Source organism: Pezoporus wallicus, unplaced genomic scaffold (assembly GCF_028554395.1).
Source record: "Pezoporus wallicus isolate ANWC-B61680 ecotype Strahan unplaced genomic scaffold, APGP_CSIRO_Pwel_v1 contig_227, whole genome shotgun sequence".
Taxonomy (NCBI): Eukaryota; Metazoa; Chordata; class Aves; order Psittaciformes; family Psittacidae; genus Pezoporus; species Pezoporus wallicus.
In genome coordinates this window covers 17,690,061-17,710,388 of record NW_026635704.1, presented here as the reverse complement: position 1 = coordinate 17,710,388, position 20,328 = coordinate 17,690,061, and the positions used below count along the sequence as shown (strand labels likewise).

The 20,328-nt window shown below is 43.3% G+C and overlaps 1 protein-coding gene across 1 annotated transcript; it reads left to right on the top strand.

The window, feature by feature from the left end:
- Window positions 1-7,454: 7,454 nt before the first annotated feature.
- MOS (MOS proto-oncogene, serine/threonine kinase) lies at window positions 7,455-9,898 on the top strand. Its single transcript, XM_057397816.1, has one exon. It carries the CDS (start codon window positions 8,322-8,324, stop codon window positions 9,369-9,371), a length of 1,050 nt encoding a protein of 349 aa, XP_057253799.1. The 5' UTR covers window positions 7,455-8,321; the 3' UTR covers window positions 9,372-9,898.
- Window positions 9,899-20,328: the final 10,430 nt, after the last annotated feature.

Below are 20,328 nucleotides of genomic sequence, written 5' to 3'. Positions count from 1 at the left end.
TTAAAAAAAATATAATTAACACTTGTGTTCTTCAGTGTCATCATCATTCCACAGCCTTGTCTCGTTGAAGGACATTTATGTCGTAAAATCACCAGATACGAAGCTAGATTGCCTCAGAGGGGACTAAAGAAACATCAACTGTCAGCTGAGCACTCACTCTGAAAGCAGGATTTCAGTATTGCACACTGTGGCTGGGTGGGAACCTTTTTAACTGATCCATAATAGTTGCCATTGACACTGATTTTCACTGTTGCACTGAACTACAGTGTACAAAGAAGAATGGTTTAGTGTCACTGTCATATAATGAGGCAGATCATAGAATAGTTTGAGTTGGAAGGGACTTTCAATACTCATCTAGTCAAACCCCCTGCAATGAACAGGGACATGTTCAAGTAGATCAGGTTGCCCAGAACTGTATCATAGAATCATAGAACGGTTAGGGTTGGAAAGGACCTTAAGATCATCTAGTTCCAACCCCCCTGCCATGGGCAGGGACACCTCACACTAAATCATATCACCCAAGGCTTTGTCCAGCCTGGCCTTGAACACCGCCAGGGATGGAGCATTCACTGGACAACCCATTCCAGTGCCTCTCCACGCTAACATTAAAGAGCTTCCTCCTTATATTCAATCTAAACTTCCCCTGTTTAAGTTTTAACCCATTACCCCTTATCTTGTCACTACAGTCCCTAATGAAGAGTCCCTCCCCAGCATCCCTACAGCCCCCCTTCAGATACTGGAAGGCTGCTATGAGGTCCCCCCACGCAGCCTTCTCCAGGCTGAACAGCCCCAACCTTCTCAGCCTGTCTTCATACAGGAGGTGCTCCAGTCCCCTGATCATCCTCGTGGCCCTCCTCTGGACTTGTTCCAACAGTTCCATGTCCTTTTTATGTTGAGGACACCAGAACTGCACACAATACTCCAAGTGAGGTCTCACGAGAGCAGAGTAGGGGGGCAGCATCACCTCCTTCAACCTGCTGGTCATGCTCCTTTTGATGCAGCCCAGGATACTGTTGGCTTTCTGGGCTGCGAACGCACACTGAAGCCAGCTTGTGCATTTTCTCATCGATATCCTGCCTGGCCTTGAATGTCTCCAGGGATGGCGCATCCACCACTTCTCTGGGCAACCTGTGCCAGTGTTTCACCACCCTCACTGAAAAATTTTTTCTTCATGTCCATCCTGAATGTCCTTCTTTTAGTTTAAAACTATTAATCCTATTGCTACAGGCCCTGCTAAAAAGTCTCTCCCCATCTTTCTTACAGGCCCCTTTCTCTGGTTGATGCGTGTAAATAATGCAGAGAACCTGAATACTCACAGTTTCTGAAAATTAGTACATTGCTAAAACTTTTGTATATGTGTGTGTGTATGTATGTATGCGTGCGTGGGAGGGTAGCAATCAAATCTGGAAAAGTTGAGACGCTTGTTTCATTTCGGTTGACTTCAAAAAGGTTAAGTGTAAGGTGTTTGTGCTTTACAAGTCCAAAATGAATCATGCGGTTTGTAAAGGTATCTCCTAGTTAACACAGCGTGTGGTTTCCCAGGCAAGTTGGGAGAGCTGCTTCCAAATACATGATTAATCTATGGGTGACAGCAATTTATCTCCAGGGCGCAGTGACTCCCGGGGGAAAGGTGTTTGTCAGATACCCTTGTGGAGTGTTAGATACAATTTCAGTAGAAAAGGTCTGTATGCTGTGCCTCTGAAATTAAGCTCCACTCTGCCTTATTGGCGCTGTGTTAAATTGCTACACACATGGTCATGGGTGAATCCTTAAGTTCCCTCACAAATTATTACATTGAAAATACAGGCTCTCTACGGTTATATGCCACAAATGAGCAGCATCTGAGCTGTAGCATAATAGATATCAAATGACAAACACAGACTAAACTCCCCAACTCACTGATGTCTGCCCTCATCTGAGAATTGTTTCCACTTACTTTGTCACTGCCTGACTCCCTACACCAATAAAGCATTAGAGGATTGCCCCACAGTTTATTTGCTCCGTTCAGCTTAGTTACTGCTTCTTCAGCAGTATTTTTACAAGAAGCTTCTGCTTATTCACTGATGCAAACCTTGTAACAACGTACTTAAACTGTACAACCCCTTTTAATCTGGGAGTCTTAAAACCCTGTAACTTAGGGCAACTTCTGATAATTGTCTGTGGCCCATCAGCATGCCCAGGCCATCATTTCAGAGCCACCACATTTAGGTAATCCTCCAGCATCTCTGCAGCTCTCTGAAGGTGTGCTGTGTGCAGGGAGCCACTGCATTGCTATGGTGATGTGTCTGACAGAGTCACAGAGCTGGGCATGATGTGCATGAATGGGACTGTGCGAGCTGCTGGGAAAGACTGACCCTTTCATATTTCCGTCCTAGTCATCAGCATTAAATCTACATACCTGGGAAAGCAGCTGTCTCCAGGCAATGGAATCACACTAGTGTTACCCTCTGGGCCCTTTGCTGTGAGCATTTCATTCTTCTCATTAAGCATTGAAGCTGTTTTGTAGTCCTTAAGTACAAGTCTGAAATTCTGCCATTACTTCTTGTCATCATCCTGTCATTCAGCAAAGTCAGTTTTACCCCAGGGGCAAGACTGTAAAACCAATACTGCATAAGGTGCCTGCCATGTGAAAACTGTAAATCTGCCAGGATAGGTACCGTCTTTGCATGGCCAGGAAGTATTGCTGTCAGTGAGAGCCTACATTTCACATTTATTACCTTTATCCCTAAGTTTGGATTCCTTTAGCTTGTCTCAAGGTGCTCTTATGCAATTCTGATATTTATCACAAGCAGCAAGTACCAGATTGTTATCCCTGGTCCACCCTGGTCAGTGGTGGTCACCAAGGCCACAGTAAATACCTCACCTGCATTGCCAGTACCTCCAGTTAGAACCTCATGCACTCAGGTAAGGAGGGCCTTCACTTCGTGCTCTTGAACACATGGAGTAACCTTACTGGGAAGGTAAAAAGCATCAAGCAGCTGCTTGGCAATAATGTGGGTTTGAAACTTACTATTTATAAACTAGGGATTAGCCTTTGTAAATAATGTCTCTCATCAGTAAAATAGCATCACAATTCTTGTAAATGTGTTTGTTCTTTGCATTTGGGTTTACCTCTGACTGCCTTAATGAAACTTTGCTTTTATTTGCTATTCCAAGGTGGCATTTGTCTCACCAAATCAACAAAACTCTGAAACATGAACTGGATTCTCTTTTGGCATGTGCTTGTAGTAAAAAGCTTCACGTTAATCAGTTGGTGTATCTTCAGAGCGAGCCTGCATGGACTGGCTTCAAATAATGGTATCACTTACATCTGTGCAACTGATCATATCAGAACTGCTTTCAGGCAACTCTGAATATCATCTGAGGTAAATGAGGTGTGACTGGAAACAACATTTGGACAGTGAAACAGTATATCCATAAGGAAGAATGTAAGTTCATCATCAGATCCTAAACTGAGGTCATAGGGACTGACAAGTAAATGAAGAGAAAAAGAAAACTTTGATTTGAAACTGGGAAGAAAACCTCTCAGAAATCACTAAGACACAGGCTAAGGGACAGTGTGGTGTTGAGAGTAGGACTGTAATTTAATTACTTAAATTTGACTCCTTTAGCGAGATTATAAAGAAATCTAGTAGAAATACAGTGCTACCTCTATACTGTAAAACAGTTCTTAGAAGCCACTGGACAGTCATGCCTTCAAGGGTTTGTTACATGGTACACCAACCAAATGTACAAAGTAATGATTGTGATACACTCTTAGACTCTCTGAAATCAGTTCCAACCACCAGCTCTGTCCTTCTCCTGTTTTAGACAAAACTTTGGCTGTTAAGAACCACAATAGTAATGCATTTTGATTAGATTGAAACTCTGGTGTTTTGTACAAGTTCTCTATTGTGGTGGGTTACATCCACAGTCCTTTAAGGCCCTTGCTATTGAGGTTGACTTCTGTCCAGCAACTCAACAGCAATAGTAACTGACAGTGATGGCAACCAAAGAGTTTCTGTATTCCCAATATCCAAGTGAAATATAAATGCATGAACTGAGCAATTCTTCTCATCTGGAAGCACAGATTAGGCTGGGCAGCTATTGCAGCATCAGATGCACAGGCATGTTTTACTTGCCTGTGCAAGTACAATGTGACGCACAAGCTTGGAACAAAACCATCACTGCCACAGGTTATGGTAGCTGTGACAAACTGCAGCCCTTGGGACACAGACTGTCACTTGTGAAAGTTCCTGTTGCATTCTCTGCTGATGGCTTTTGGTTCATACAGCTTCCTTTTCCCTCATGGAAATATGAAATGGGAGCAGAGTGATTGGAGACTGCTATGGGTTCCCTGGATACCAGTTGTGATGCTATGGGTTCCCTGGGTACCAGTTGTGATGCTGTGGGTTCCCTGGGGCAGGGTGGCCAGGAGGGAGGGGGCAGTTTGTCCCCAGCAGCCCTGCTTGCCTCTGAAAATGGCTTCCTGGACCATGCTGTGGCCATCTCCTCCAGCCACTGGTAATGCTGGAGCCAAACAGGGCTGTGCAGTGTGTCAAGGATGTCGTACAGCAGTTGTGTCTTGTGGGAGGTCACTGGGCCTGAGCCATCAATGGGTTACAGGAAAATCACATTTATTAAAAACCCGCTTGCTTTTAAATCTGCTTTAATTGCATTCATGCTGCAAGACACTGCATGTCTCCCTGCTCCAGTCCTCAGCAGTCAGCTTGAGACATGACAATGAGTTGCATTAAGGCTATTTAATCCCAAAACACAGTTGTCTTCCAGTTTAGAAATCCAGTGTATTCCCCAAGAGCAATACAACCTGCCTGGAATGACAGGGGCAAACCAGAAAGGTTTCTAACCAAAAAGGGTAACAGGAAAATTTCCAAAAAAGGGACAACTGGAAGGAGAGGGGAGAACATGGAGTTTAGAAAAAGTACCATGGAAGGTCTGCTCTGTCCTTCCAAATGAGACTTCAGCCAATTTTACTGCTGTGTTCTGTAGCATTCAGAATCCCCAGAAATGCTCCTGTAGTTGTCAGCTTAACAAGTCCACTCTCAGGCCCTTCATCCATGCATCCTTCTGCCTAGTTCCTCTCCCTCAACCAACTTTCCCTTTGAACTTCTCTGACACCATAACCTGGTGAAAATAGGGTGTAACCAGTGCTCTCCCATGAGAAGGATGAGGTTCCTGGAGAATTCACAGCACAGATGTCTCCCTGCTGCTTTTATATACTACATGGCACTGATGTCCATGCTACAATTGGAGCCCTATTTGCACTCAGAAAATAGGCATAAAATTCCTTTCTCTCTCCCCTACAGCTTATTCTGCTTACTGCAGCTTTTCATTTCCATCACAACTGACCTGCTTGGAAAACATTCTCTGCAAAGATCAGAAGTGAAGACTTCTACATACAAGCATAAAATCATAGTGCCACTCAGAAAAGGAGCATAAAATACCTGCTGTCTCCATGGCTTACTTCACTGCACATTTAAAACTACACGCAAGCTCCTTTGGTCGTTCTCCCATCCCCAAAACTTCCCTGCATGTCTGATGTCATAGAATCATAGAATAGTTAGGGTTGAAAAGGCTCTTAAGATCATCTAGTTCCAACCCCCGTGCCATGGGCAGGGACACCTCACACTAAACCATGTCACCCAAGGCTCTGTCCAACCTGGCCTTGAACACTGCCAGGGATGGAACATTCACAACCTCCCTGGGCAACCCATTCCAGTGCCTCACCACCCTAACAGGAAAGAATTTCCTCCTTATATCCAATGTAAACTTCCCCTGTTTAAGTTTTAACCCGTTACCCCTTGTCCTATCACTACAGTCCCTAATGAAGAGTCCCTCCCCAGCATCCCTACAGCCCCCCTTCAGATACTGGAAGGCTGCTATGAGGTCTCCCCACGCAGCCTTCTCTTCTCCAGGCTGAACAGCTCCAACTTCCTCAGCCTGTCTTCATACGGGAGGTGCTCCAGTCCCCTGATCATCCTCGTGGCCCTCCTCTGGACTTGTTCCAACAGTTCCATGTCCTTTTTATGTTGAGGACACCAGAACTGCACACAATACTCCAGGTGAGGTCTCACGAGAGCAGAGTAGGGGGGCAGGATCACCTCCTTCGACCTGCTGGTCACGCTCCTTTTGATGCATCCCAGGATACGGTTGGCTTTCTGGGCTGCAAGCGCACACTGAAGCCAGCTCATGTTCATTTTCTCATCGACCAACACCCCCAAGTCCTTCTCCGCAGGGCTGCTCAGAATCTCTTCTCTGCCCAACCTGTAGCTGTGCCTGGGATTGCTCCAACCCAGGTGTAGGACCTTGCACTTGGCATGGTTAAACTTCATGAGGTTGGCATCAGCCCACCTCACAAGCATGTCAAGGTCCCTCTGGATGGCATTCCTTCCCTCCAGGGTATCAACCGAACCACACAGCTTGGTGTCATCGGCAAACTTGCTGAGGGCACACTCAATCCCACTGTCCATGTCAGCAACAAAGATGTTGAACAAGACCAGTCCCAACACCGATCCCTGAGGGACACCACTCGTTACTGGTCTCCAGCCGGACATTGAGCCATTGACCACAACTCTTTGTGTGCGGCCATCGAGCCAGTTCTTCATCCACTGAGCAATTCACCTATCAAGTTGATGTCTCTCCAATTTAGAGACAAGGTTGTCAAGTCCCTCCTGGAAGGGGCAAGGGAAGAAGAGCCTTTTGCTGTCAAGCAGTCCCATCTGCAGAAAGCCCTCTGCACCCCTAACTTCCTGCACTCTCACTTGTTAACAACTCCTAGAATGCATATTAGCACCTATTTATGTAGCTCCTCCACAGCCTATCTGTTTCACAGTAGCAGGTGATAACCCAAATACCCCATTCTCATTCAACTCTGGTCTAAGTTTGCTTCCCTGTGAATTGTGATGACAAATTTCTTCTGATCAAATTTCTCCTAAATCTCAGCACAAGGGAAGATATCCATCACTGGTTTCACTACAAAACCCTCTGGCTGAGCTGATTTTGAATTCAGGTAAGGTCAGAAGATGTCTTTGGGACATTATATGGGTCTGTTAGGGTGAGCAACTAAACCCATCTTAAGGTGGAGAATGCTCCAGTTCTGCTTGCACATGTTCTGAGCACCCCTCAACTCATACAGAGAAACAAACCAAAAAGAAGAGGAAATACCAGGAAAACTACTCAGGAACTGCCTGCAGAGTACCAAGGTAAACTCTGGAGAAACAGGCATGCTGATCTTTGAAGACCCACACCAGGATCTGTACTGGCAAAGCTGACATCCAGAGGAAGATTCTGAAGGGAAATGGGGACCAAACTTTCCAAGATATTTCTCAACACATGAAGAAAGATACTTACTAAAATACCCAAAAGCTCCATAGGTCCCATAATGGTGTTCTGTTGCACAGCAGGTACAGCAGGTGCCAAACACAAAGGCAGATAGCATAAACACTGTGAATACGTGAAAGCAGGGTGAAAAGAGCAAAACCTCCTTTGAAAACTACTGGGACCAGCAAGGTGAAATCATGCTTGCTTGATTTCTGCTACAGCAGCTCTGTGAATTTAGCAATAAGCTCACTAAGCAGGATCCAGAGATAAAATACACACCTGTAATAACTGCATGGGGTGCAATGGGAAGATGACCAAATGTTTATGTATAATTCTAGCTGCTATATCTAATGGATTATACAAAGCAATCATTTGTGTTTATGCTGCTACTAAGGCTGCTGTCCTGCACAGGCAAAGCTGAGCAGCTAAACAGGACTCCTTATCCTAGTCAGTTTAAGTGGCAAGTTTCTACAAACACACTTTTATAGCCGGTTATGCCTGCCACAGCCTCATCAAATGTTAGCAATCACAATTTCAGCTGCTTCCTCTGATATGACTTTGAGCTGTTTAATGTATCTGATGATCATTTGTGCCTGAAGCCATGGTGAAATGATTCACCAATCACTGCATTATTTAATCTCAGGGCATTTTTGCTAGAGGCATTCAATGGGCAGAACATCTTTCTTTCCTCTTGAGATTAGAAATGATGTGAAATACACGTGAGTTCATACCTTTTTAGCTTTAAATCCATTTGCCTTGACTTTCTAGAAATTTGCTTCAGGGGTGGAGAATGTTTCCAGGTGAGCCTCATTGGGTTCAGCTAGTTGTGACAGACGCAGTTCATTTGGGGGTGGGTGGGATGGAGAATGGTGAAGAGAGGATAAAAGGCTTTGAAAGCCTCTTCAGAGTCCTTTCTGCCAGGAAAACTTTTCAGTCTTCTGTTTTAACAGGCGAAAACAATTAGTGACAAACTGCCTGCCTGTTGTTTTCTCCACCTTATTATGCCATCACCCATTCCTCTTAATTGTTTTCTCCATTTTGAGTTTTCCCCATCTGCGGACTTGCGACCCTGCAGCAGCCCCTTAGTTATCCCTGGCAAAGACAGCAAGAGCTCTCTGGGAGGAACTCCATCTATCAGGACCCGCCGCTTGCCTCCACGCTTGGCCTGGTGCTCCATTGACTGGGATCAGCTCCGCCTCCTGCAGCCTCTTGGCTCTGGGGGTTTTGGTTCTGTCTACAAAGCCACCTACCATGGTGCCACTGTGGCTGTGAAGCAGGTGAAGAAGAGCAGCAAAAACCGGCTGGCGTCACGGCAGAGCTTCTGGGCTGAGCTGAATGTAGCCTGGCTACAGCATAATAATGTGGTACGTGTGGTGGCTGCCAGCACGTGTGCCCCAGCCAGCCAGAACAGCCTGGGCACCATCATTATGGAGTATGTGGGCAACATCACCCTGCACCATGTAATCTATGGCACTGGAGGTGTGTGGAGACAGGGTGAAGATGATGAAGGAGGATGTGGAGGGAAGGCCCTGAGCATGGAGGAGACTGTGTGCTATTCTTGTGACATTGTGACTGGCTTAGCCTTTCTTCACACACAGGGCATTGTGCACTTGGACCTGAAGCCTGCAAATGTCTTCATCACTGAGCAGGGAGTGTGCAAGATTGGAGACTTTGGATGCTCCCAGAAGCTGGAGGAGGGCTTGTCCCAGAGCCCCCATGTTTGCCAGCAGGGGGGCACATACACACACCGTGCCCCTGAGCTCCTGAAGGGCGAGAGGGTCACTGCCAAAGCAGACATCTACTCGTTTGGCATCACCCTCTGGCAGATCGTCATGCGGGAGCAGCCCTACCTGGGCGAGCGGCAGTACGTGCTCTACGCTGTGGTAGCCTACAACTTGCGCCCTTCGCTGGCTGCTGCCATTTTCCATGAGTCACCAGTGGGACAGAGACTGCAGAGCATTATCAGCTGCTGCTGGAAGGCTAATGTAGAGGAGCGCCTAAGTGCAGCCCAGCTGCTTCCCAGCCTCAAGGCCCTCAAGCAGAGCCTCTAGGAAAACTAGGGACTGTTTCCTTTGCTGCTGCCTCTTCTTTCCCCCTGCCTTTTCTCTGAACATGATGATTTAGCCCCTGTGTGATCTAAAGGTTTTGTTGCTGTGTTTTATACTTAAGAAAAAGAGAAACTGTTTTGATATTTTGCTGTAAGAAGATTATAAATAAATACATTTATCAAAACTGTGGGGTTTTAGCATGGAAGGGGATAGAGGCGAGGATCGAGACAGCAACTCTGGCTTTCTCTGGTTGATCTGTTGTGAGCTTCCTTGCTCAGGGAGAAAATGGGGAATGTGATGTGCAGAGAAATAGCTGTTTTCAAATAAGTCTAAAAAAGGGGCTGCTTCTGGAAGGTTCTTTGTACTTAATGCCTTTTGGTATTTCCAAAATGTCAGCTATGAATAGTTCTTTGCTAGGTTTGTGTGTTTGAGCTTTTCCTCCTCATTTACGAAGGAATGAGTATGCATCACAAATCAATGAATACAGAAAAAGAAATAGAGTGTCAGTGGGTTTTCTTCTTGTTCTTAGATGTACTTAATCTCGGTGAGTATGCTCTTTCTGAAATGGAAGATGTGAACTACCCATACACTCATCTAAACAAGGAACATTTTTGTTAGTCTAAGGCTATTAAGAGTAAGAACAATCATTAACAATTTGTGCCTTTGTGAGACCTCTGTGCTGCCAGGTGTATAGCTGCAACTTGCTAGTTGGCATATTGTAAACTTTATTTAGTTTGAAGTATTATAAGAGTATCTTGTATGGAATAGGAAGTTCCCAGGTTTTGGAGGTACAGGCAGAGTATAAAAACAAAAATAATTGGGAAAATATGAAGGGAGATGTATAGATACCAAAACCTCCTAAATCGTGGTCAGGGGGGTGTTACTCTTTGTAATGCATGGGTAAGTATTAGATAAGATACTTGAAATACTGAAAAGGAAAACTGATTAAAGCAGCAATAATGATCCTCTGCCACTGCTCAAAGCACTATTGAACTATACTCTGTACTGCTTATGTTTTCTCTGCTATCTTTCCTAACCTGGTTGCAATGTGTCTGAGAAAAGAAGTACTGAGAGAAAAAAAGTAGGCAATGCTGGAGACAAAAAGCTGCTCTGATCCCTGATTTATCAGAACTGATAATTATACATCTATTGAGCTCTGAACCCTTATCTGGAGCTAGGAAGATCTGTCTGCTGTAGCTGATATTGCTGTTCAGTTCAAAGACTCCACTTCTTGACACAGGAGAGTGAGTGATGTTTCAGTCAAACTGTTTTACTTTTTTCCCCTTCCTCCCTCTTGCTTCCATTCTGGAGAAAAATCCCAAAGGAATTAAGCAGGCTTCCTGATTTTTGACACACATCTGTTCTTAGCCCTGTGAAATCCTGGAAGTGAGCAGCTATGTGAATTTGAGATGATTCTTGTAGGTCTTTATGGTATTTGGCTTGGCCATTGAAATTAATGGTTTATAAAGCATATCTAAGCTTAATTATTTCTTGCTCTTCTGTCCCCCTTAATTGGAACTGTAAAATGCTTCGTGGGATCAAAAAACCAAAGGTAAATTCTGGAATAGATTTCCTGCGTTCTCTCTGTCAAAATAATTGTGCTATAGGAAAAGAACTTAGTTTTTTTTCATGTTGCATAACAAGAATCTCTTATAAAGCTTATCATAACAAGCCAGTTACCTTTTAAAATTATTAGCTGAGGGCATATAAGATAAAATGTTGGATAAAGAAACTGGCATGCCTCACCTTAACATCAAGCCTTAGATAAAAATAATTCTCCAGTCTTCAAAAGAATATAATAAAGAAATGGAATTAAAGCGTTTTAGTAGTTCTAGATACTTATGTGTTGTATTTATTTTGACAGTCTAGGTAGCTTGTTGCTTAAACTGCTACGAACTTGCTATTGTGCTTAATGATACTTTAGTATCAATAAGTGCTACTTGAGTCTCTCTGAAAAATCAAGCACCCTTCAAATTCTCTGTTGTACTTGACAGAAGAATACTGGATGGCCAAGACCTGCTCTTGAAGGTGTAATCAGCTCTGCAGATGTGTCCGTCCGTTTTACCGAGCTCCCTTTTGAATGGGAGTAAGAACTCTGCACAGCCCTCAAAATAGGCACATCATAACCTGCTGTCATAAAGATGCTTTCTATTCTTTAGCATCTGCAAAGATTTGATATGCTTCTTTTTGGTTGCTGATGAGCCTTGAGTTAATTCTAATCAAGGAACACCTCAGGCCTGATGGCTCAGAATCCATAGTTCTATGTGATAAGGATTATTTTGCCTATTTGCCTCACTTTATGTCAATCTACCTTGAATTTTCTCCTGCCACTTTGTAGCTGGCCCTTGCACTCATGTCCTGAATAAACAAATTTGCAGAGGGTGGGGTTATATTGTGGCTCACCCTTTTGCACTTCATTTATGGATGTGCTGAGCCACACATGACCCTGTGAAACACCAGTGGGAGCTTCCTAGTTGAGAGAACTGTCACTTTTACACTCTGCTCCTACCTTTTGACTTACCCAGCCCAGGATTTTCTCCCCTAAATATGGCTGCTGAGTACCTTTAAAAGTTTGCAGTGAAGGATTTTTCAGGTACCTTTGGAAATCCAAAGGGAGCAAACATATCAGCCAGGTCCTTATCTGCATGCTGTTTGTGCTCCTAAAGAATTCCAATATAATTCAACACAGCACAACTCCTTCCAAGCGAAGTGGTATTAGCAATATATGTCAACCATGTAACTAGGACAGAGGTTTTTTTAAAGAGTTTCATGGGCTATGGTCCTGGAGAGAAGAGAGCCTCAGGATACCTGGTTCATAGTCAAGGACTGCTTCTAAAAGCTCGAGATAGGTACATCCTGATGAGCAGAAAATCAAGCAGAGGTGACAGAATGTTTGCAAGGATAAAATATTGCTCCTGACTAAACTGAAACATAACAAATAAACATGCAAGGGTTGAGAGACCAGGAGAAGTCTGGAGCAAGAAAGACTCACTGCTGGTAGTGAGGGTCAGGTTAGGGAACATCCAAACAAATGACACATGCCTGAGTTCATGGGATCTGATGTGATGCACTAAGAATGCTCACTGATGTCACTGCAAGGCCACTGTTGATGAACTTTGGAAGGTCATGGTGGTCAGGAGAGATTCCTGAGGATTGGAAGAAAGCAAATCTAACATCTGCAAGATGGCTAGAACAGAGTATTTAGACAACTTCAAGCCATTCAACCTCACCTAAATCCCATGGGAAGTGGTGGGACAAATAATCCTGGAAACCACTGCCAAGCATACAAATGACAAAAAGGTGACCGGGAGTAGTCAGGGCAGATCTGTGAAGAGGAAGTTGTGACATGGTAGCCTTCTGTGATGAGGTTACTGGTTGCTGGATGAGAGGAGAGCAATGGCTGTTGCTTATCTTGACCTTAGTGTGGCTTTTGGCACCATTTCCCATTGCATCCTTGTGCAGAAACCGATGAAGTACAGGCTAGACAGTGAAAACTGAGAACTGGCTGAGCTGCTGGACTCAGGGGCATGAAGTCAGCGGCAATAAGTCCAGTGGGAGACCAGTCACTAGCAGTGTACCCCAGAGACTGATAGTGGTCCCAGCACAGGTTAACATCTCCCTTAAGTGTCTGTCTGGTGGGGCAGAGTGCACCCTGAGCAAGCTCACAAATAGTACAGAATTGGTTGGAGTGGTCAGTACCTCAGATGGTTGTGCTGTGTTCACAGGGACCTGACCAAACTGGAGAAATCTGCTGATGAGAATCAGTGCAGGGAGCTGCAAAGCCTAGCACCTGATGGAGTGCCAGGAAACCCCATGCAGCAGCACAGGCTGGGGGCAGATCGGTTGGAAGGCAGCTTGGCAGGAAAGCACGGGGAGCTCCTGGGAGGCACCAAGTTGAACATGAGCTAGCAATGCGCCCTTGCGGCAAAGGTGGCCAACAGCATCCCGGGATGCGCTACAAAGGGTGCTGCCAGCGCTGCCAGAAGAGATCGTTCCCCTCTGCCCACTCAGACCGGGTGAGACACATCTGGAGCTCTGTGGCCACCTTGGGATTCTGTCGGAAGAAGAAAGTCGTGGATGTACTGGACCAGGAGTGCAGTGAAGGGCCATTAAGCTGATTATGGGATGGAAACCTCTTCATATGAGGAGAGGCTAAGAGACAGGTCTGTTCAACCTGGAAAGCTCCAGGGGATCTTACCAGTTTGTGTAAATACTGATGGGAGGCAGTAACTGGAGCTAATCTCTTCTCAGTGGTGCCCAGTCACATGACAAGATGCAATGGAGACAAACTGAGACAGGAAACTCCATTTAAGTGCAAGAGAAAAAGTTTTACTCTGAGTATGGTCAAACACTGGTTACCCAGAGAGACTGGGGTATCTTCATCCATGAAGATATTCAGAACCCAACTGGACACAGTACCGACCAAGCTGCTCAGACCCTACTCTTAACAGGAGGTTGGACTAGACAATCTCCAAGGGTCCCTTCCAACCACAAAAGTTCTGAAAATACAGTAACATTTATAGATGCTTGGTTTTCAGACAGCTCCTGAGCTCTCCCGCAGAAGTGCTCCTAGCATGAGCCTATTTTGTGTTTCCTCCAGGTACAATACACATGCAAGGAACACACTTTGATTCTTTGCAATGGCTTTGTTGTTTATGGAGGGATCAAGTTTCAATGATTAGGTTTTGTTTTGTTTTTTTTTTCTTTTAAAAACCTGACACTGGTGGATCCACCAGGGAGGTCTGACAGATTCCTTTATATTCTGAAAACTGTAAACCATGGGGTTACTTTAGTTCCTTGAAGTTTTCTTCCATTTATTTTTATATTTAATCCACCAGAGTTTTATCCTTTCCATTTCCTTCACCTGGACTCAGCTTCAGGTTTTTAAAAGATGCCTTCTTGCTTCTAAAGCTGGCACAAAAGCTAATGAATGTAGCAGCACATGGCTCTTTGACTTTATCACACTTGCACACCTCCAGATAAAATGTTAGCAGAAGCACATGATGCTAGCAGAGCAGCTGCTGGCAATTGCATTACAACTCTTACAGGATTCTGTTCACCCATATTTTCCCACAAGTCTTTCTATAAGCTGGTTTTGTTCTTTATCTCTCCTTCGCCATTCATATGTGTGCAGCACAGTTCCAGATGATTAGCAAGACATGGTTGTAAGTCAGGATAAACCTTAAGGGCTACTCATGCCTAGTTTATTCTCTTCATTCCTGGAACTGATCACAAGCAGCTTGATCAGCCTGAACAGAAGATGTATTGAAGACCTGGAGGAAGTGCTACAACCAGGTAATTGTAGTTTATCAACATCTTGCTATGCTTTCTGAGCATGAAACTGTGTGAAGCCAGTGCTGAGGATACTTTGTATGGCTGCTCCAATCAGGCAGCCAACCAAACGTAAAAAGGGACATCACTTTTTCTTTCTCTGGACTAAATGCCTTCACAGTGTATATATGAAAGCATAAGGAATTTGAAAGGCTGAACTAGCATTCAAGTCCTGGTGGGGTCTGAAGGGTCTAGCAAATTTGGAAGTATGAGATCTGATATTGCACAGATTCAGCTGCTGCAGCATTAGTGTAAGTGTAGGCACAGTGGTATTGTAATAATTTTTGGGCTGTTCCCTCCAGCCCTCTGCCAGCCAGGTATGCTCTATTCAGAGCATGAGTTATGTGATGCTAAGAGGAGGCTGAACCTCCCCAAATAAGAGCAACCGTGCACCTCGACTGTGTTCTTAGGAAGGAACAAAACCTCCTTTTTCCCATCTGGTAAATGTCAGATCTCTTGTGTCATCAAATAAGTTCCACAGCTTCATACTATTATTTTAATTGGAAATAAATAATTGCTGTATTTAGGTTTGTTTGGTGGTTGTTTTTTTTCTGTTTTTTGGTTGGTTGGTTGGTTGGTTTTTTTCATAGCAGGAACTGAAGTGCCATTTCATGTGGGATCCCATGTCCCAGTGGCCATGTTCTCAAGGTGAGTTGGTTTTCTGATTTTATGTTCTTTGTCCATAAGTAGCACAAGCTGCCTTTCAAACTTCCACCTCTGCAGCACTGACAACAGTTAACACCTAACCTTTGAAAACCAGGTTGAGTTCCTGCCTCATACCAGTCTGGGGTAACCACAGCCTGCATGGAAACTTCAGCTAGATCTCATCAACCCAACTACCACATCTGGCTGCATTTACTAATTTCAGAAGGGGCACATAAAGAAGGTACTGTAAAGTGCCTGCATTCTCATATCTAATCATGGACAGCAGTAGCTTTGGACATACTAACCATGTTAAAGGTGAGATATTTTGTGCTTTTTTGTTTATACAATGCCTACTAAGGGAAAGCGTGGATTAAAAGTTCTAATTCCAGGCTTTTTTTTTTTCTTTTTTTAGTAACAAGTGGCATCCACTGCCTCCAGAAGCAACCCCCCCCCCCCCCCCCCCAGTCTCCTTTTTTCCCTGAAATGGCCACTTGTGCAAAACTTGACAGGAAGCAGTTAAGAAAGAGATTTTAGGTAATTTTATCTAATTCAAACTGAATCCCCAAAAGAGCCAAAACTGGTCAGTGCTGAAATGGATTTTGGTCAAATATTGTTTTTCATACTTTTCTTCATGATGAAAAGCAGCATCCACGTGCTCAGTTGAGTTCTGTGAAGTGCAACAATTACTTTAGTGGTTAAGTAATTAGAGGAAAGACAAGAATAGATAGCTAGGAGCATGGGAAGTACGCAGTTGTAATGTACAGCTTCTAGGAAGAATGAGAAAGAAGAAGAAAAAGCATGGAAGTGTAATTTTATCAATCTATCTGTATTACTCCTCACTTACTATAGGTTTAGTGGCTTTGGTTCCCAAATAGAAATATCAACAGATTTTTCATAATAAGTTTTTAAGCAGAAGCTACAATTCTGATGCTACTCTCTTTATTTGGGGGTGGGTTGGAGCATTATGGTTAAACATATTTGATAACTAAACAAGGAGGGTATCTGTTCCTCCTTGACACAGCTTCTGGCTTCCCATCAGCTAGGAGCCTCTGGAATCTTGCTCCTGGTTTGTTTCGTTGTTTGCTTCTCTTTCCTCAGAGGTTTCTTCTGTGCTCATTTATTTCCTATTTTTGTTATTATTTTACCCTTTAGTTTTTGGTTCCGTGCTTTATCTCACCCCAGAAAGAAAGAGGTAACACTGCTATCTTAAATAATAAAAATACTATGTAACTTGGAGGTGGGCACATCCATAACACAGAAGGTACGATGGGAAGCGTGAAGACATAAGCATATATGGGTGTCTTCTATACCCTGTGGTAAGATATATCTGCAGAACAGAAAACAAAACAATGTTTTACAGAATATACCATAAATATTTGTAAATTCACTGGGACTTCAGTGCATGCTTAATATTTGACTTGTATATCAATTTTTGCACCTTTAGCATCTGTGCTTATGAATTCATCCACTAGAACAAGGATAGAAATAGGACTAGAAAATTAATGGTTATTTTTTAAATTAACTGTACTTTGAACATTTTACTTAAACTGTATTTTAGCCATTTATCTGCTGCAAATACCTTAATGCAGTGCTCAAAGAGCCTCTTTCTATGCTTCAGTTAACCCAGCTGCAAAATATTTGTCTGCCTGTCAGATGAAAAGCCTTAAAACCTGTTAAAGGAGGAAAATGGAACAAAAAAAGACTACTGGCATCTCTCCCAGTCTGCCATCAGCTAAGAATGCCATGGGACAATCTGACAGTAGAGGCACCATCCGCCTCTGGACTTCTCTGAGCACGAGACTGAGTTTCGGTCTCTACCCAGCTTGAGGTTCAATAGCCTGAGTGTTCAGCAGAGAAGGGAGGTGATCGCATTTGCCTTTGCAGGGCACCTGGGATAATAGGGTAATTCATAACTTAATAAATATTCTACTGCACATGTGCCAGGCTACAAAGAGTGAAGTAGGCTGCAAACTGGAAACGTAAACGTCCAGATCTTTTTAAGGCCCTCCCCCCAAAAAGGGTGGAAGGAAAACCGGTTTTATTTTCAAGCCATATATTTTTCTCAATCACTGACTTCAAAAACAGCAAGAGGGTTTTGAAAGTGAAGCTGGCCCCAGAGACAAGTATCAAAAGTTGCTTCTGAACAGAGGTAGGAAAAACCTGACTGTAAATATGGGAACTGATAGGCCAGGGAGGCTGGATCTTTATTTTTTTGTTAGTAGTAGTAAATACTATATATATACATATACATATATATATATATAATACACGAAGTTTAGAGACCTATTGTTCACTGTGGCCACAACCTTGTTTCTCTCTTATCTAACAGTTCCAATAAAATGGCTTGCAGATAACACAAAAGCCACACGCAAAGTGTCTGAAGGAATGTATCAGTGCACTGACATGCCAGTAAGGTGAATGCCACCTGAGATTCTCTTTGTATAGAAGGCGAAAGAACTTCACCAGATCTCCCTTAAAGTTGTCAGTCCTTGTATAGCTTTTGGGAATGAAATGATTGCTATTAGATGTTTTCTAATTTAAAGGGGAGCAAAGAATATTGTTAATAATGAATTAATCATTCCTGTCAACAGCTGACTTCAGAGGAAATCAATTTCCTTTACATTTTTTAATTTTCACACACAGTTCTTTTAAAAAAGTTGCGTATTAAATTGCAAACAGCATTTGGAAAAGGGTCCTAACCATAAAAACTAGCACTATCTGAGCAATCATAGCAAGGGTAGTAGGAAAGAGCCATTTGCACAGGGACACAAGGGAGGTGGCTAGAGGAGGCAATGAGAAAAGCTAGGAACACTGAGAGAGGAGAAACCCCCAAAACCAAACCTGGATGCTACAAGCCTTTCAATCAGTGAAGCTCTCACTGAGAACAAAGTTAATGCTGGCACATGAATTTCTGTGCTCTATTCTAGACTTAGAGCTACCTGCCCACTGGGCTGTCAGCACCCGGGTGACTTTCAAACTAAGGTCTTGAGCTAGTCTTAAAATTAGACAAGACCACTGATTCAGTTCAGAGCGATCACTGGTCTTGTTTAGTTAAAACAAGCATAGCCTTCCCCTCACTCCCAGCCTTCCCAAATCCCACCTGCCCATCAAAATGAAAAACTGGCTAATTTTAAATGCTCTACAAACCATTACCTGCCCCCCAAGTGTCTGTGAGATTCTTTTCTTTCTTTTCTTGATGATTGCATTATGTGCTAATTATGGTGATGGCTACTTAGTGGTATACTTTTAACACCACAAATGGTTTATCAATGTATACTAGTACACAGGTAATGATGGATTCTTCATTGGAAAAGATTTTTCTTCTATATACAGAAGATTTTAAGAGTACAAAGTTCAGTTTCCCATATCAAAGGTGTGTTGTTCTTTTTTTAGGAAAGAGAAGAATAAATCCCTAAGTATTAGCATGAGCCTTTGTGCCTGCCAGAACAAAGTGACTGGCTCTGCCTCACACCAGGAACATCTCTCAAGAGTATATGAGACACAAGTCTTCCTCTACCTATGAAGGGACCCTCAAAAAGGAAATATACCTGCTGCTAAGGTGTGGGAAGGGGGCCACTGATAGAACAAAGTACCTGCTGGATGCCCTCAGAAACATCTTCCAACAGTCCTAATTACTGAAAGATTATTTAGTAATATACACATTTTGTAAATACAAGAAAAGCATGAGATCATCATGCTGAAAAAAACTACAAGTATTAATATTTCTGGATTTTTTTTTCAGGAGACATAGCTCAATCCTCAAAACCACCTTCTATGTATACCACAGTAATTCATTTTATTTGCCTAAAAATCGAATTAAATGCTAATACTACAATCTCCTCAGTTTTAAACCTGTAGACAGTACTGTTCCCCTTCATCTGCGTCTGGAAAACCTGTTGCTAGTTTTCACTGTGCATGGAGGTAGAAATGTTGGAAGTGCATTCATGTGCATCTACAGATAGTTGCTCTTACAACATTTAAGTGATTGCTGTGGGGGGCAAAAGACTTTTCTATTTTATATTATTTCCTGAGAGAATAATCAAACCACATTCCATATTTGTAACAATGATGTTTTAGACACTGGTATGAAAGGACGTGTACAAGCTTCATTTTCATTACAAGTAGGAACTTCTGACATCTATTTAGGTGAAAGATGAGTTTAATAGACATGCTGTTCACTCCTGTAAGTTGTTCTCATAAACAGAAGTGCTGGGTCTCCTATGGAATGACACTACAGACTCTACAGTGGTTGTTCCTGCCCCCCTACTGCAACCTTGTAATTGGTGTGCAGTAAACTGCAGCTGCCGCTTTGCCACATTAGCTTTCCAGAGAAGTCCGTGAGCCCTTTGAAACCAAAACTTCTTAATACTTGATGCCTCTTGGATCACTTTCATGTGACATTGTGGATCCGACCAGCTGTTCTGAACAATCACAGTGTAATGATTTCCTCAGTGGCTACTAATTCCTGTTTCCAAAGCATATCTTTAACAGCACAGCATCTTCTTTAGTTCCAGGTCCTAAGTTTTATTATTCCTCTTTCTATCAGGTTTTGAGTCATTTAACTTGGCTAGTACACAGAGGGTCAGGTCACAACAGCAGAAGCTTGACTGAATTTGCTTTAGTCTTTCTTTACAGATGCTGGTGTTGGGGAGGGGATTTTTTCACACGTCCCGCAGAAGTCAGTCTGACACCTGGATGTAATCTAGATAAAACCGTGAGATGCAACTAATGTGCTGCTCTAACAGTCCTGTTCCATCAAGATTGCCATCCCCCCTCGCTTTAAATCTCACCATCTATGGCAAGCATTTGCTAAATTTTGTGCTTGGAAATGTTCATCATCTGAAACCTGGTTGTATCAAGAACATCGCAAAGAGGAAACTAATCTTAACGGGATGAGGAAACACTTATCAGGAAAAAACCCAACAAAACCATGATGCAGCGATGCTGCATCCAGAGAACTTCCTCCTTTAGTTGTAAGGCAGTG

Excerpts from the sequence above, each read along its gene's own strand:
- MOS (XM_057397816.1), top strand. The coding sequence starts at position 8,322 with ATGCCATCACCCATTCCTCTTAATTGTTTTCTCCATTTTGAGTTTTCC.